The 16,940-nt window shown below is 46.3% G+C and overlaps 1 protein-coding gene across 1 annotated transcript; it reads right to left on the reverse strand.

Annotated features, from left to right (window-relative positions):
* Positions 1 to 1,355: 1,355 nt before the first annotated feature.
* Positions 1,356 to 15,708, reverse strand: LOC120392552 (scavenger receptor cysteine-rich type 1 protein M130-like). Its single transcript, XM_039517368.1, has 9 exons — positions 15,687 to 15,708; positions 13,955 to 14,044; positions 7,482 to 7,799; positions 7,088 to 7,402; positions 4,529 to 4,843; positions 3,638 to 3,664; positions 3,133 to 3,270; positions 2,033 to 2,128; positions 1,356 to 1,375 (listed from the first exon to the last, which is right to left on the reverse strand). Exons 1-9 carry the CDS (start codon positions 15,706 to 15,708, stop codon positions 1,356 to 1,358), a joined length of 1,341 nt encoding a protein of 446 aa, XP_039373302.1.
* Positions 15,709 to 16,940: the final 1,232 nt, after the last annotated feature.

The following is a 16,940-nucleotide window of genomic DNA, read 5'->3' on the forward strand; positions in this document are numbered from 1 at the left end:
AGAGCCCACATTCATGGACTTCCTTGAGAGCAGCTGGGGTAGAATAGCCGCCCTGTTTACAGTTAGAGATGGGCCCAAGCCAGGAAGTTCACATCCAGGATTTTGCTTTAGGTGCCAGCCCAAAAACTGAGATCCAGAGCTGGGGTCAAAATCTGTAAATCTTCTGTCCCCCAAAATTCTGGTGGGTTCAGATCAGTGAGTTGGGCTGAGCCCATCTGTAATTATAGCACAGGACAATCTTCCCTCTCTCTCTCTCGGGGGTGAGAGATGAGCCCTGCTGGGCACTGACACCTTTCACCCAAACAGACTGACCTGTCTCCTCCAGCTCCTCACCTGGGGAGGTCACTGGGAGCCACTCCCAGGGGTGTGTGCTCAGGAGATGGTCACATGTTCCCATCCTGAGATTCTGGCAGAAATCCTGTTCAATGGGATTAGACCTGACTGTGTAAAATGGGAACTGTTTGAGGGGAAATGGCTGCGATTGCAGAAAGTGTCATAGAAATTCTGTTCTCTGCTCAGATTTGGGTCTCTAGGCCTGAGTCTGCCCCTCCCCCATTACCTTGTTCTGATTCAGAATCGTTTTCCTCCTCGCTGTCCCCAGTGTAATACTGCAGCTTCGTCACTGAGTCATCTGAATAGGAGACTGGAGAGACAACAACCAGAAACTCATCACAGGAGAACAGCTGAACTGTGGGACTGGGAACACATTCGGGGCCTGGAGCGGGATTTCCAGTCTCAGTCTATTCCTTCTTCTACAGGACATGGTGACTCACAGTGACTCTGAGCAGTGAGAGGCTGACACAGACCCTCCGATAGAAACCTCCATGTTACTGTGGTAAATGTGACTGAGGGGATGCTACAATCTGACCTGAAAGATGCTGGGGTGAGTGTAGGGCACATCTCTGGCTGCTGGTCCAGGGAAGTTCCACAATGGTCCTGGCCTCCTCAGCCACAGAGGGGACCCGCCTCCCCCATGAATCAGTCGATCAGCTCTCCGTGGTGATTCCAGATTAGGCCAAGACAGGCCCAGAGCAGAGTCTGTGATTCACTGTAACCATTTTGTCAGTGGTGTTGGGTTCTCTGAGTACGTTCCCAGAGAACCACCACAGCACAGTCCTTGGGCAGGATGTTCCCATCAGACATTGAGACAAAATAGCACAAGGATAACAGGGCTGTGACTCAAAGTCATGAGGCTCTCCTGGGCTGATCTCTCTGCTCCGGCGCAGGAGGGAGCTGACCCAGCAGACCAGTGGCTGCGGTGGGAGGGGGGCACAGAACATCCCCTGCTCCAATGCTCCAGGGCAGTTTTCAAATGATAGTTTAGCCTGACCTCAGACAGTCATTTTCATGACCCCTCACTGGTTACACTCCAAAGCTGCAGGACGGGCAGAGTGACATTAACTGTCCCTAGAACAGGGACACTCAGTGTATGGTGAGAAGGAAGCCCATCTCCCTCAGTCTACATGAGTAACTGCTGGTCTCACCACAGCCCCAGCTCCCACAGCTAGAGCTTGGCAAAAAAGCACAGATAGTTTGGTTCTCTGGCCATTGGGGAAAAAAAAGAAAAAAAATGAGTGGAGCCAAAAATGACTTTTTTTTGGCAATTTTTGGCAAATGGAAAAGTAAAAAAAAAAAGAGTTTAATGTTGAATGAAACCATTTGGTGTTCTTTTGGACATTAGTTAATTTTTGTTTGTTTGTTTGTTTTTATAGATAAAATTAAAGGAAATTTCTAATGGAAAAGTAATATAAAATTGAAAAAACAAAATATTTTCTTTAGAGAGTGTTGAAATGAAATGAATTGTTCTATTTGTTTTTGGAGCAATTGGGTGAAATTAACACGAATCTATGAAATTTCTCAGTGTCTCTGAATCTGCATTTTTCACTCAGACATTTTGTATGAAGACTTGTGGCTGGCACCATTGATAAGCTCACAGGGCTGAAGCTGCAGTGATTTGACGCTGGGTCATGGCCTCAGATTGAAAGGGCATTGATTAGATAGCTGCTCCCTGTTAAGAGTGAGACCCACAGACCTGAGCGACTGAACATCTCCTGCTTCTCTCTCATCAGGTTATAATCAATCTCCTCGTACACGGCCTCTGAGACAGGATACATGGGTCTTCTGGAGCCTAAAAACAAAGGGCAGGGTTTGCACAGGGTCATTGAAACCAGAGATGGGAAACACTATGGGATCATCCAGCCCCTCCCCCCGGGGCCCAGTGTGAGCCTGAAGCGACAGCCCATTCCCACTGCTGGAATTGAAATGAGCCAGGGGACAGGGTTTCTTTGCACAACAGCCCTTTGATAATGGTTCCCAGGGCTAGTTCGCTGTCAGGAAGCTTCCTCACATTCATCTTAAATGTCCCCTTTTTAATCTCATCCCATTATTCCGGGCTATTCCCCTTTGGAGCATCTTAAATAATTCTTCCTGCATGCTGGTGTTTATCTACAAAATGGTGATAACACTTTTTTTTCCCCCAGAGAGTTTAAGGCCAGAAGGGAACATTAGAACATCTAGTCTGACCTCCTGTATAACACGGGCCACTGCATTTCACCCAGATACCCCTAGGTTTGAGCCCAAAGATGCACTTAAACTAAAGCATTTCAGTCCTCAGCAGAATAAGCTCTTGTGTGCCACAGGTGGAAAGAAGGAACAACTAAGGTACCACCAATTTCCCAGGCCCTGCAATGGCAGGGAACTGACTAGGTTAGAGATCCCTCGATAATCCTGTAAAAGCAGCAAAGATAAAAGCCAACTGGCCGTTAGCTAAGGCTGTAGAGCAGGCTCATTTAACTCTCTCTAAGTGGTCTCGGTTCTACTAGATGGGACAGAACACCACACCCAGGATGTGTATGGGTTACATAGGCACTCCTGTAGTGAATCATCGGCAGGTGGAGAGGGGGGTACAGATGTAACGTCTCTGAAATTGTAAAGGTCCCTAGCTAGTATCATCTCCAGATTTCATTGCTGGGCTGTTCCATTACGAGACAGTTAATGAAATATTAAACGAGAGAGGAGTTACCAGGCACCCTCGGCCACCCCACCCAGCCCAGTATCGCCCCTCACCCTGACACCTTGCAGCCCCCTGCTTTTGCAGAAGCATTTCACACAGTGACGCCAATCAGGACGCACCTCTGCGCTGTGCCTTGGCACTTCGCACCTGCGCCCCCAGGATGATTAAGACGAGGCAGAGCAGGGCCCCCAGGATAATGCAGATGACCACGAGCACCGTGACTCTCCCACTGTCGGTCGGAGGGTGTTGCGGGGAAGCTGGATGGAAAAGAACATGCGACAGGGAGAGATTAATCTGTGAGAGTCGGGGGACCCCTGGGAAGCTCCCCAGTCACTCATTGCATGGCCCAGGACAGCAGGGTAATGGGCTGGGACAGTCTGTGCAACATGGGGGCAGCTCACAGGCGGCTGTTTAAATCATGGGCCCTGCCCTGTCAGCTGAAACCAGAAGACAGGAATTGTGTTGCTCAGCAGGGCCTGCAGCTCCCACCCAGGTGTCATTCACCCTCAGATGTCACAGGCCATGGAAAGGAGCTCCTTCCCTCAGGCTGCAGCTTGCAGCTCCTCCTCTGTGACCCAGCCCCTGGGAAATTTAACCCTTGATGGGAGGAGGGGGATGCTTTACCTGAAGAATCTGTCCTCTCTGCCAGTCCTGCAAAGGGAAAGGGAAGAGAGTTGGAGCCTGGGGCAAGGGGGAGGTGACGTGTTTGTTCCCGGGGGGGAACCTCACCACTGAGAGTCCCTGGTTGTCTCCAGCTGTCACCTCCACAAACTCCCTCACAGTAGCACAGGGCCTGTTTGTTAGTGATTTAGGGCCCAAGTCCCTTGTGCTCTGTGCAGCAATGAGCACTCTAGTAACAAACCAGCACACTGGGGCCTGTGATGGATGCAGGGGCTGTGTGGGCTGATGCGTGAGCCAGTCTGACCCCACAAATGTCCCACCCAACAGCATCCATGATGCTCCTGCACACAGGAGATGGGAGGGCCTGGTCTGTGACCAAATGGGGGTGGGCATTTAGCAAACAGGGTCTGAGGTGGTTTTGCTTTTTTTCCTATACAGAGACAATGTCTAAGTGAATGCACTGTGTTGTGTGTGTGATGTGGGAGTAGAATTTATCTGTATCTTGACCCAGACTTGTGGGGGATTCCAGTCTTGACCCAAACTGCACAGCCTGGGCCCATCTCTGATTGTTCATCCTAAAAAGGTTAATAACCACAGAGCTGCCTAATGACAGTCTCTAGGGAGAGGCTTTTCTTCGCTCTCACACTAACTTAGCGCACTGTGTAACACTGGTCTCTTTTATGATTCATTGATTAACTTCCATGTTTGTTGTTAATCAGACAAATGCTTATACCTCTAAAACATCATGAAAATACATTTGTATCTTTTGTTGAGAATTTAAATCTGCCTACACTGACATGTCAACAACAGCAAGTTCTATCTCAACCCTTCAATTAATTGAACACATCACGTACATGTGTGTTTGCATGCGCATGCAGGTAGTTTCAGAATTACCAGTGCAAAAAATATGGGTCTCTTCTGCTCGGTTATTACATGACGTTGGATTCCAGGGCTTTGATGGGCACTGCCAGATGGAGCTGTGCTGCTCACTGCATGCAACATGGTCCAGCCACGTGGGACCAGAACCTGCTCCATATTCAAAGTCTCTTGCAATCTTCCCTCCATCCCCACAGTTCAGCTGTTTGCAGACAATTGCTGGGGTGACTTCAGACATCTGATTGGAGCAAACACTGCCCCACGTCCCATTGTAGAAAATCTCCAGACGCCCAGCGCAGTCTCTGTTGCTCACCAGCCTCAGATCTGTGAATTCTAGAAGGAAATGCACAAAAAGGGAATTTAAATCGTATGATTCAGAAAAGAACTGGGGTGTGAAGAGTGAAATCCCAGCAATTGCTAATGATCCTGTGCATCATTCTGCAGGAGCAACTGCTAGAGAACCACTCCAAGAATGAGAGACTCTTTTAGACACCACAGGCCCCTTAGAAATGCAGTGGACATCTCTGGAAGGCCACAATTTACAAGCAACTACCTACAGACTGCAATAGATTAAGACCGGAAAGAATTGGGACATTAGCAGGCCAGCTCTTGCCCAGGCTGCAGGCATTAGCTAAGAACTGAGGATCTCATAGCTGGAGACCAGGCCAGGTCACCTGTGTGTTAGTTTTGCTCAAAACAGGTATTAGTCTTGTAAAAATGTATTTAATGTTTAGACTCTATGAAATGGTCGTTAGTTGGTGCAGGCATTAATCTCACTTGTAATGTCTGTGGTCCATGCTACAAGAAAATATGTAAGTTTTGCTTTATAACTGAAAATGTTGGCTCTGGTCTTGTGAACTCAGGCACAGGAATCATCCCTCATCTCCATCCCCAAGAACTATCAAAATCAGATGGGCTATCAAGGATCATCACAATATACAGGATTGGTTAATGGCCTTGTCACACCCATAGAGCAGCACATGCAGAAGGTCTAGTCCTATCACTTTGAAGGCTGGAAGAGGGAAATCAAAATAGTAGATGTGAAGATTTTTCATCTTTTTGGCTGTTTGAACTGTGACAGGGCTAGAGACACCAAACTGAAGCCAAAGACCCCAAGGGGTTACCCCTGGATCAGCGCTGAAGGACATTTGGAATTGACAGATCATTATGGCTCTCTTACTCCTAGGATGTAAATGGTAACTCATTTGTGTGTAGATGATTGATTGCTTTAACCTGTAAAATAACCCTTTTATTTCTTTTTCCTAGTTAATAAACCCATGTACAGTTTACTCCAACTCTGTGCCCTAGCCTTGAGCCCCCTCCTATACCCTGAGCCCCTCATCTCTGGCCCCACCACAGAGCCCGCACCCCCAGCCAGAGCCCTCACCCTGTGCACTGCCACCCTCTGCCCCAGCCCTGAGCCGCTTCCCACACTCCGAATCTCTCAGCCCCAACCCCACCACACATCACCTCTATACTGATGCACATAACAAAATTCATTCCACACATGGATGTAAAAAATTAGAGAGAACATTGGTCCGGGAGTTCACATCTGTTACTGTCTTGGTGAAATCTACTTGTAGAACACACCACCAGTTTAGGATACTGCCTTGTTTCTCGTCATTCGCCTGGAGGTGGGCACTCAGTGCCGTGAGCCACTCCAGACAGTCTGACAGGGATCATGAGATCAAATAGTTTGACCTTCTGTAAAACACCTGCATCGAGTCTAATAACTTGAGTTTGATTTAAGCAGAGCTTCCAGAACAGCATCCGGTCTAGACACAAAGACTTCAAGAGATGCAGAACGCACCATTCCCTGGTAGTTTGTTCTGATAGTTAATCACTCTCCCTGTTAAAAACCTGGGCCTTATTTCTGATGTGAATTTGTCTGGTTTCAGCTTTCAGCCATTGTCTCTTGTTCTGCCTTTCTGCATTAGATTAAAGAGCCCTTTTGTAAGTGATATTTTTTCCTTGTGATGGAATTTATGTACTGTAATCTTACCTCTTTATCATTTTGATAAGCTAAACAGATTCAGCATCTTAAATCTCTCACCACAAGGCTTTGATTCAAGCTCTCATATCACATTTGTGGTTCTTCTCTGCTCCCTCTCCAATTTTTCTGGACATCAGAACTGAACAACGTATTCCAGTATCTGTCTCACCAGTGCCATATACAATAGTAACATTTAGTCCTCCCTCCTACTCTCTGCTCCCCTGTGTATACATCCAAGGTTCGCATTATCCCATTTTGCTAATGGCTAAGGGCACTGGGAGCTCATGGTCAGTTATTTCTCCACTAGGACCCTACATCCTTTTCAGTCACTGCTTTCCATGATACAGTCTCCTTCAGACACCTGAGATGCAGCATTCTAACATTAGGGAAATCTTGTAATATCTCCAGTATCTCTGGGTGGGAGCTGAAGACTTTCTAATGGTGACCCTTGTCGGTAGTTACACAAGGCAAAGGGAGGCAGAGACAGTCAGGAAAAGTATAATTCTCAGCAAACTCCTTAAACATCTACCCCTTCTATTAAATCCCCTGGTAACACAGCTCACATGAGCATTCACAGAACAGACCTGAGCAGAGAACTCCGGCATCCTCTTTGTGTTTGCAGTTGTGCTGGCCCCAGCCCCTGGAAGGACACGACCAGAGATCGGATTCATTCCCAGAGCAGTTCACATCATCCAGCCAGATCTGCCCAGATCCTTGCCCATAATGAGCAGAGACAGTTGCATTGATGGCGTGTCCACAACCTATTTGTTTGCAAACGACACTGGAGTCTGACAGATCCCAGGAATCATCACAGACTGTCCCCCAGCTGCCATGGTAATAAATCTCCACTCTCCCGGCGCAGCGACCTGTCCCATTCACCAGTCTGATCTGCCTGCTCCCTGCAGGAATAGATCCCATCTGTTAATACGTATTTTCCTACTGAACAGAAAATGTTTGTGAGATTTGGAAATGAATCACCTGAACAAACGACACCAACGTCTTCAGCAATTCCTGCCTGGGCTGTCTCAGACGTGGAGTTGTCACAGAGAGTCAGACGAGTCTCATTTCCTGCACACTGGACACTTCTCAGCCCCACGGGGCCTATTTGTTGCTCAGACTTAGGGGGGGTATAAGCTTTCTCAGCGACTCCGCACTGGAGCTGCCTGCACACCACACTGGCATCGTTCATGTCCCACTGGTCATCCAGCACTCTGCCCCACACACCATGGAGGGAAATCTCAACTCTCCCATCGCACTGGCTCTCTCCATTCAGCAGTCTGAGTGATTCAGAGCGACCTGGGATCAGGAGAGATTGGAAATACACTGAATAACACTGCCTGTTATACACTAGAAATAATACAGAGTGTGCATGAAATTATGGACTGTTTCTCAATAAGAAGGTATAAGCCAGTGATCAGAGTGTGTCACAGTGTTAAAAGGAACAACCTCTATCAGAAGACACTTATTCTTTTGAATCTATAAGTGGAAAGTGCTGTAAGGATTGTAACACTCTGAGATTGACAGAAGGGCTTGCCAGCAGACCCTGTAGATGAATGAGCGAGGGAATTCTTGCAAGTTACTGATTGTGAAAATAGTCTCGGTGTGTGTTGTTGGAATGGCTGCTGAGGTTTGTAGTCACTTTATCCAGGCTTAAATGCCTGGAAGCCAATGAATGGTGTCTGCACAAGCACTTAGTAGGTGGGTCGTGAATGATTTGGGCAAGTTTGCCTTGAGGGAGTTTGGCCAATGGAAGAGCAGGGCTCATGGTGGTCAGGAACAGGTTATTGTTGGTAAATTCCCTTAGTTCCCTCTGATCTTTGCTCAGTAGGTGGCAACTTTCTTGACTCACATTGCTCCAGCGCAGGAGCTCCTAGTGTGAGATAGTTCCCGGCACTGGTGGTTCTGACTGGAGCTGTCCCCTGAAGTGTGGTGTCATCTCTGAGCCCAACGTAAGATTCCAGCTGATCAATACACACCACACTAAGCAGGTTGTGTGTGGGGCGGGGAAGGGGACATTCTCTGTTGGTGAATATTGTGACTCCCTGGGGATGTGACTGTCAGTCTTTGCGTGTGTCTCAGAATCAGTGAGTCCTACAGCAAGGTGGTAAGTTAGGAATTACTCACTGAGTTCAGACACAGGTGGAGCCAGAAGAGACTGACAATGGCAAAAGACAACAGCAAAGTCAGTGTAGGGTTCACCCACTGGCTGTGTCAGGTACAGTATGTGCTAGTTTGGCAACCTGATGGGTGCAGTGTGTGTGCACTGGATCCAAACAGCTCAAGGATCTTGGTAGCCAAACAACATTTCAAGGCTAAGAGTGAAATCCTGGCCCCACTGAAGGCGATGGTAAAACCTCCATTGACTTCAACAGATCCAGGAGTTCGCCCTAAGACTGGAACAGGAGAATGCCTGCGTGCAGCTAGTGTAGTGCAGGGGTATAGCCACAGGTGGGCCGTGGCCCACCCAGTTAGCATCCACGGCCACCCATATCAGGGCCAAAGCCTTCCAAATCCACAGGCTGGGATTCCCAACCCCGGCTTGGTGTCCGTCAGCCTGGCCACATCTCTCTCCTCCCAGCACCATGCGCTGCTTCCCTGGTCTCTGACCCCAGCGCTAGCCCCGCGGGGGGTGTGCCTTGTGGGAGCAGGGTTGGTTGAAATCCAAGGCTAGTACTGAGGCTGGAGACCAGGGCAGCAGCTCCTGCCGTATGCAAGAAAGGGACATGGCTGGGCTGACAGACACCGAGCCAGGGTTGGGAAGGGTGGGTGGAGCTCGAGCCCCAGCAGGACCCCCCTTCTCCAAAAGGATGCACTTAGGGTGACCAGATGTCCTGATCTTATAGGGATAGTCCTGATACTTGGGGCTTTTTCTTATATAGGCACCTATTACCTCCCCTCTGGCGGGTGGCTAATGCACTTATTCCTGTTGCCTTAAGTTCCTGTCTCTAATCACTGCCACAGCCTGTCCAATTTTTTACATTTGCTATCTGGTTACCCTAGGCACGTCCCGCAGCCTGTGTACCCTGGGCAGCTTCAACTTTGGGTGCCTGGTGAGTGGTAAGAGCTGGCTGGAAGGAATGGAGGGAGACAATCCCCCCTCCCTCCTTCCCCCTCCCCAAGGCACTGGATCTCTCCTGCACCCCGCCCATTACCCCTCCCGTCACTGCCCACCCCCCGAAAGCCCAGGCCCACCCAGGTTTCCTGTCCTAGCTGTGCCATTAGTGTAGTGTGAGGGGAGAGAGTAGATTTGGGGCTTTCTGAGGAGGCTCATGGCTATAACTGGGTACCACAGCCCCTCAGGAAGGCCAGATGGGGTCACAGCAGATGGAGCTTGTACAGAAGCAATCAGTTGTTTTTCCTTAGAAGGGATTCTCCTTCCAGCAACTGTAGGGAGAAATCAGCATCCCCATGTGCTGAGGAGTTCCTTCCAAGAACCAGGGCATGGGCTGGGTAGGTAGTTAGGAGAGGCAGGGCAGGGCTGCAGGGAAATCAGTTAGGAATGCAGGTAGCAACCTCTGTGAGAAGCAGGAGAACTGGGAGGTGATTTGCCCCCAAGGTACAAAGGTATCAGCTGTAAAGAGGAGAGTAGAGGTCTGTTGAGAGTGCTAGGCAGGGCCCTATAGGCTTAGTCATGGTGTGTAACGGCACCAGTGACTCTCGGCTCTGTGGGAGACAGTCCTGGAAGCTACGTGTCCATTATTGGGAAGAAGGTTGAAATCCAGGGCTTCTGCAGTAGGTTTCTCTGCAAGGACCCCAGCTCCAGCCAGGTAAGAAGCCCTGTGGAGACTCTGTACATGGTTCTCAGAGTGGAGAGGGGTAACTAGTGGTGTTCCCCAAGGGTCAGTCCTAGGACCAATCCTATTCAATTTATTCATAAATGATCTGGAGAAAGGGGTAAACAGTGAGGTGGCAAAGTTTGCAGATGATACTAAACTACTCAAGATAGTTAAGACCAAAGCAGATTGTGAAGAACTTCAAAAAGATCTCACAAAACTAAGTGATTGGGCAACAAAATGGCAAATGAAATTTAATGTGGATAAATGTAAAGTAATGCACATTGGAAAAAATAACCCCAACTATACATACAACATGATGGGGGCTAATTTAGCTACAACGAGACAGGAAAAAGATCTTGGAGTTATCGTGGATAGTTCTCTGAAGATGTCCACGCAGTGTGCAGAGGCGGTCAAAAAAGCAAACAGGATGTTAGGAATCATTAAAAAGGGGATAGAGAATAAGACTGAGAATATATTATTGCCCTTATATAAATCCATGGTACGCCCACATCTTGAATACTGTGTACAGATGTGGTCTCCTCACCTCAAAAAGATATTCTAGCACTAGAAAAGGTTCAGAAAAGAGCAACTAAAATGATTAGGGGTTTAGAGAAGGTCCCATATGAGGAAAGATTAAAGAGGCTAGGACTCTTCAGTTTGGAAAAGAGAAGACTAAGGGGGGACATCATAGAGGTATATAAAATCATGAGTGATGTTGAGAAAGTGGATAAGGAAAAGTTATTTACTTATTCCCATAATACAAGAACTAGGGGTCACCAAATGAAATTAATAGGCAGCAGGTTTAAAACAAATAAAAGGAAGTTCTTCTTCACGCAGCGCACAGTCAACTTGTGGAACTCCTTACCTGAGGAGGTTGTGAGGGCTAGGACTATAACAATGTTTAAAAGGGGACTGGATAAATTCATGGTGGCTAAGTCCATAAATGGCTATTAGCCAGGATGGGTAAGATTGGTGTCCCTAGCCTCTGTTCGTCAGAGGATGGAGATGGATGGCAGGAGAGAGATCATTTGATCATTGCCTGTTAGGTTCACTCCCTCAGGGGCACCTGGCATTGGCCACTGTCGGTAGACAGATACTGGGCTGGATGGACCTTTGGTCTGACCCGGTACGGCCTTTCTTATGTTCTTATGTTCTTATGTTCTTATGGCTGAGAAGATGGGGCAGAGAGAGGGGAGCTGCAACTTCATTCAGCAGGAGGGATCCCTTTGGTGAGGGGAAAAGCAGATGATCCCAATCGCCTCTTTGGGTCTTAAAACTCTGCAGATCTACAGACCCAGAAGACGGGCTCCATTTAGCCACAAGGGAACCAGACTGGCTGGCCATTAAAATTAAATTTTCTAGTGAATTATTTTTCCTGCAGGGTCCTGGCCACTTTCAGTGCCCAGGATGGATAAATTGGGGTTGTGCAGCCTCAGGCTGTTGCCTGTATGACCTCTGCCTCATTCACTTTAGACACTGGAAGGTCTGTAGAGAAGGAGCAGGGGAGCACAGGAAGAACTAGGATGATCTTGTTAAGAGCAGTGACCGTCATTCAGTAGAGCTCAGTTCTGTTCCTGCCTCTGCTGCAGACTTCACAGGTGATGCTGAGCAGGTCTCTGTAGGCAAGTTTTATGGGGTGTGATTAGCAGAAGTACTGAACACTCACAACTGCCGGTAGGGTCAAGACAAGATGTGGCTGCCCAGCTCTTCTGCAGTCAGGCAGTGCGGTCGGGAACCAGCACAGGGCTGCAAGTAAAAACACTTTTGTTTTATCCTGTGTCTGCTGCTGACTCACTGGATGGCCTTGGGCAAGTCACTTTGTTTTCTCTCAGTTTCACCAGCTGTAAAATGGAGCTAATAATAATACTTAGCCACCTGCTTCCCTGGAGTTCTGTGCGGGTTTATTAATGTTTCTGCAGTACTTTGAACACAAAGATCTACAGAAATGGTGAGTACACTGAAGAATCAGGCCCTGAGGGTCTCAGGTTGGTGCCCAATCATCCCAAATAAGTAGCGAGTTTGGAAGTTTGGCTTTAATCATTGTTTAAAAATCATTAATTTTTTTTTAAAAAGCAGCTAAATGATGTAGGAGCCTACGTGCCATTTTCAGAAATGATTTAGGCTACAAGAAGGTGAAGTCTTCAGGGTTCCTGGGCTCCTTCGTTACTGGAGAAAATGGGATTAAAGTCCCTAAGTCACTTAAGCACTTTTGAAAATGTTATTCTTGGGCTTCTAAGTGCCTAAGTCATTTTTGAAATAGCAGATTCTTACGATGCCTATCTCCCAGGGGTGTTTTGAAGACAAATTCATTAATGTTTGTGGTGCACTCTGATACTACTGTGATGAGCACCATAGAAAAGCCCATGAAGAAATTAATAATTCTGTATTTAGGGCAGTGTTTGTATGGTATGTAGAGTGGATAAGGCCCTGGGTCACACGCTGAATGATGAGGATAAAAAGAAATATTCTACAGCTCCTTCAGCCCCTGATCACCATCCTCCCCATGCAGTAAAGGAGGCAGGAGCTAGTGGGATGGAGGGGAATAATAGGACATGTACATGAAATTAGATTGTGTTATAATGTATATGCAGAAGGGAGGGTGGGGGGGCTGAATTCTTATTGTGTGGGTAACCTTAACTCTGATATTTCCTAATTCTTGTGCATTTGGCTTTGACTAATAACACTTAATTTTTTTATGGAATGTAAATACTAGAGCTGGTTAACAACCCAGCATTTTTCTTGTTAAGTACTGTATGAAAATGCAGTATTCAACTTTTAAACAAAGAGATTGCAATGTGAAAATGGAATGAGAATTTCTGTTTCAATTCTAACTAAAATGTTGATTCATTTAAACTTTTTGAAAATGAAAAATTAAATTTTCCTTTTCATATTTGGGTTTACAAGTTTTCCCCATCTCCCCCTTTCTATTTTTTCATCTTTTCTTCCACTGTAAAAAGTTTGAAAAAATTTAAAAAATGTAAGAAAGTGGGGTTGGGGAGGAGGGAATCTTTCTGAGTTTTTTCTTCAACTGGAAAGGTGTGAGAAAGAGTTAGAAAAAACCAAAGTGAGATAAAGTGCTACTTTCTCTGTGACGTGCTACCAAAAATATCCTCAGGAACTCAAGTGAGAGAGGGGAAATTTTTATTTTCAGCAGTTTATAATTCAAGCAAACCTGGAAGGGATTTCCCTGCACTAGGGGAAGGCACTTCCCTGGCCCCAGCATTACCCTTTCCCAAATTGCAAAGGCTGCTGCTAACAGTGAAGGCATAAAAGCTTCTCAAGAAGGTGCTGAGAATATTTTATAATAGAAAGTGTGAAGCAACCTCCGTATTGGGAATTGCTACTAGCTCCCCCTCTAATTTCTATCGCAGTGATTTGGAGAAGGATGGGGCTAGTGAATTGATGACATTTATGAAACCCAAAGGACAAAGTGCTGCCTCTGCTCCACTGCCCTGTGAAAGGACAGAGTTGCTAATGTTTTTACTGGAGAATCCAGGGCATTCCCGGGTCATCACTATTCTTTTTGTGATAATATTTATTTTAATTTTATTTTTAATATATTTACCATTATTATACGTGGGTTAGGATCTAGCTCCCCCTCCCTTTGCTGTGCCCTGAGGTTCCCCTGCTTTAGGGTCTAGGGGGCAAGTGTCATTAATCCAGCATTACACTTACCTGAGCAAACCACACTGGCATCATTGTCATGGGAGCACTGAGAAGCCCCCAGGGCAGTAACAGGGCAATACCCCAAATGAGGTTCTGTTCCTTTACAGTGAAATGTGTCAGTCCGGACAGAGGCAGTTCCCCTCCCAAAATACCCTCCTCTTGGGGCTGATACAGCAAATCCACAGTCGAGCTGTCGACAGAGAACATTGGCATCTGGTAAATCCCATCGTGAATCACAGAGGGTTCCCCAGGCACCAAGAACCTGGATCTCCACCCTCCCTGAGCATGTTGTGCTGCCGTTTACCAGCCGGAGCCCCGTGTGCCCTGGGGAGAAGGGAGAAGGAGTTTAGAGATGGAGCCTTGGAACTCTTTTATATCATATAGTTAAATAAAGGAAAGTCAGGGGGGATTTGATCCAATTCTAGTTATCTTGGATAAGTATATTGCTTCACCCTAATCTAAAATTCACATCACTGGGATTTTAGAGACTTTGCACTGAATTCTTACGTGAGCATATGACACCAGCATCATTTGCGTGTGAGCATGTCTGACTGATGTTTGATATCCTGGGACAGAACGTGTGGTGGGACTCATTCCCCACACACTGGAATGCTTCAGTCCAGATTGGTCCATGTCCTTCTCCAAAGTGAGCTCCTCCTAGGATGGACAGAGCTGTTCCACATTGTAGTTCATTACAGATAACGTTGGCAGCTTTGAGATCAAAGTAGGCATCACAGACTGTGGTCCATGTTCCTCCAACTCTTATTTCCACATGTCCCAAACAGCCACTATGCCCTCCTACCAGCCGGGGCTTAATGTGCCCTAGAAATTCAATGAAGGCAGGAATTTACAAGGGAGCCTCAGGGAGTTAGATGCTCAATGGCCATAAAATTTTGGCTGAACACCAATCATGTCTCAGTGGAAAAGTGCAAGCAGCAGTTAGAAATAAAAAAGCAATATATAACAAATGGAAAACAGTAGTATTATATAACAATCAATATACATTAGATGTTAAGATATGTAGAAAATTGATAAGAGAGGCTAATGATATCAGGGAAAAATCATGGGTTGCTGTGCTAAGGAGACTCGTAAGGCATTTTTTAAGTGTACTAGGAACAAACAAAAACTCAGTGGTGGAGTTCCCCTGCAAATCAAGATGTTTAAATTGTTAACAATGATGACAAAAAGGCAGAAGTATTCAATAAACATTTCTGATTTTGGATAGAAACAGGATGTACTACTCTTCAGTCCATTTGTAACTCAGGAGGAAGTTAAACAGCCTTTACTATTTTTATATCAGCAAGGGATATCAGCAATAGATAATAAAACCGCAGAATAAGAGAAATGTAGGGCTGGAAGGAATCTCAAGAGGTCATCTAGTCCATCTCCTCACACCAAGGGAGGTTTAAGTATACCTAGGCCACCCTGACAGATGTTTGTGTAACTTCTTGTGCAAAGTCACTGATGATGGGTATTACACAAACTCTCTATGTACCCTTTTCCAGTACTTAATTATCCCTAGTTAGAAAGTTTTTTCTAATATCTAATCTGAATCTCATTTGCTACAATCTAAAATGATTGTCTAGTCCTACCCTGGGTGGATATGGACAACAATTGACAAACAATCTTTCAGTTATTTGAAGACTGGTATCAGTTCACCCCTCAGTCTTCTCTTCTCTCAACTAAAAATGTCCAGTTCTTTCAACATTTCATCATAGATCATGATTTCAAAATATCTTACTCTGTTGCTCTCCTCTGGACATTCTCCAATTTGTCTTCATCTTTCTTAAACAGTGATGAGCAAAACTGGACACAGGACTCCAGCTGAGGCCACACCAATGCTAAGTAGAGCAGGACAATTACCTCCTGTGTCTTATATTTAACATTCTTGTTAATACATTTCCCTTTTCCACAACAGCGTCACAACTTTTCAGATTGTGATCCACTATAACCCCAAGATCATTTTCTGCAGAACTTCTGCCTAGTCAGCTATTCCCAATTTTGGGGGGGGTTCTTTGCATTTGATTTTTCCTTCGTAAGTCTAATGCTTTGCACTTGTCTTTATTGAATTTCAATTTACTGATTTCAGACCAAGTCTCCAGTTTATCATGAACCTTTTGAATTTTAACCCTGCCTTCCAAAGAGCTTGCGACCCCCTCCGCTTCATGTCATCCACAAATGGTGTAAGTGTATCTCTACTGCATCACCCAAGTCATTTACGGAAATATTGAATAGTACCAGCCCTGCACAGTGTTATTTTGTATTTATCCATAGGGACGCAGCAATCACAGAGAAAAGGGATAAAGTGACTGAAGGCCCACAGGGCTATGTCTTACCAAAAGCTCAGCTTTCCCCTCAAAATCTGGGCTGACTCAGCTTATCCCAGGAACCCCTGCTTCTGGGTATTGTGTTTCAGTCTCCTTCCCAGCAGACCCTGCCTCACCCCCTCTGTTCATCAGGGCTCCCTTGTTAACAATTCCCAAGCTCGCATTTTAAGATTTCCCACCTCAGGGGCCCTCCCAAGGAAGGGGGCTTGTGCTCAGCTTGGCCAGATGCAAAAGTTCAAAACCCCTGACACCTGTATTGTCAGTTAAGTACCAGTAACTGGGTTCTATGAAACCACTGGCTGTGGTCCTGGGACATGTATGGAGCTAAGATGGGGGTTACCCTTTGAACCCTGGTAGGAAATGTGAAAATAGCAGTAAAAGGGACTGAAGTGCACATAATAGTCACAGAAATACAGATATAGCCCATGTTCTTTGCAGGGTTATAGTAGACAAAGAACTGAACATGAGCTCCCAGTGTGATGCTGCTGCAGAAACGGCGAAGTTGATCCCTGGATGTATAAAGAGGGGAGCAATGAGTGCAGCTGGCTGAAACGCAGGATTTCCAGTGTACAGGGAATTTTACTATTTTAAAATGTCCTGTGAATTGGAAATCTGGCTAAAATTTTGTTTTGTGCCCCAGAGCCACAGAGCGTGGGACACCAGAGCCC

This window comes from Mauremys reevesii, unplaced genomic scaffold (genome assembly GCF_016161935.1).
Source record: "Mauremys reevesii isolate NIE-2019 unplaced genomic scaffold, ASM1616193v1 Contig10, whole genome shotgun sequence".
Taxonomy (NCBI): domain Eukaryota; kingdom Metazoa; phylum Chordata; order Testudines; family Geoemydidae; genus Mauremys; species Mauremys reevesii.

Coding starts and splice junctions, on each gene's coding strand:
- LOC120392552 (XM_039517368.1), bottom strand. CDS start 15,708: ATGTCCAGAGGAGAGCAACAGA. Junction 4,844..7,087: donor TGCCGGAGTTCTCTGCTCAG/GTCTGTTCTGTG, acceptor ATTTCCTTCTAG/AATTCACAGATCTGAGGCTG. Junction 1,376..2,032: donor GGAGATGTTCAGTCGCTCAG/GTCTGTGGGTCT, acceptor CCCGTCCTGCAG/CTTTGGAGTGTAACCAGTGA.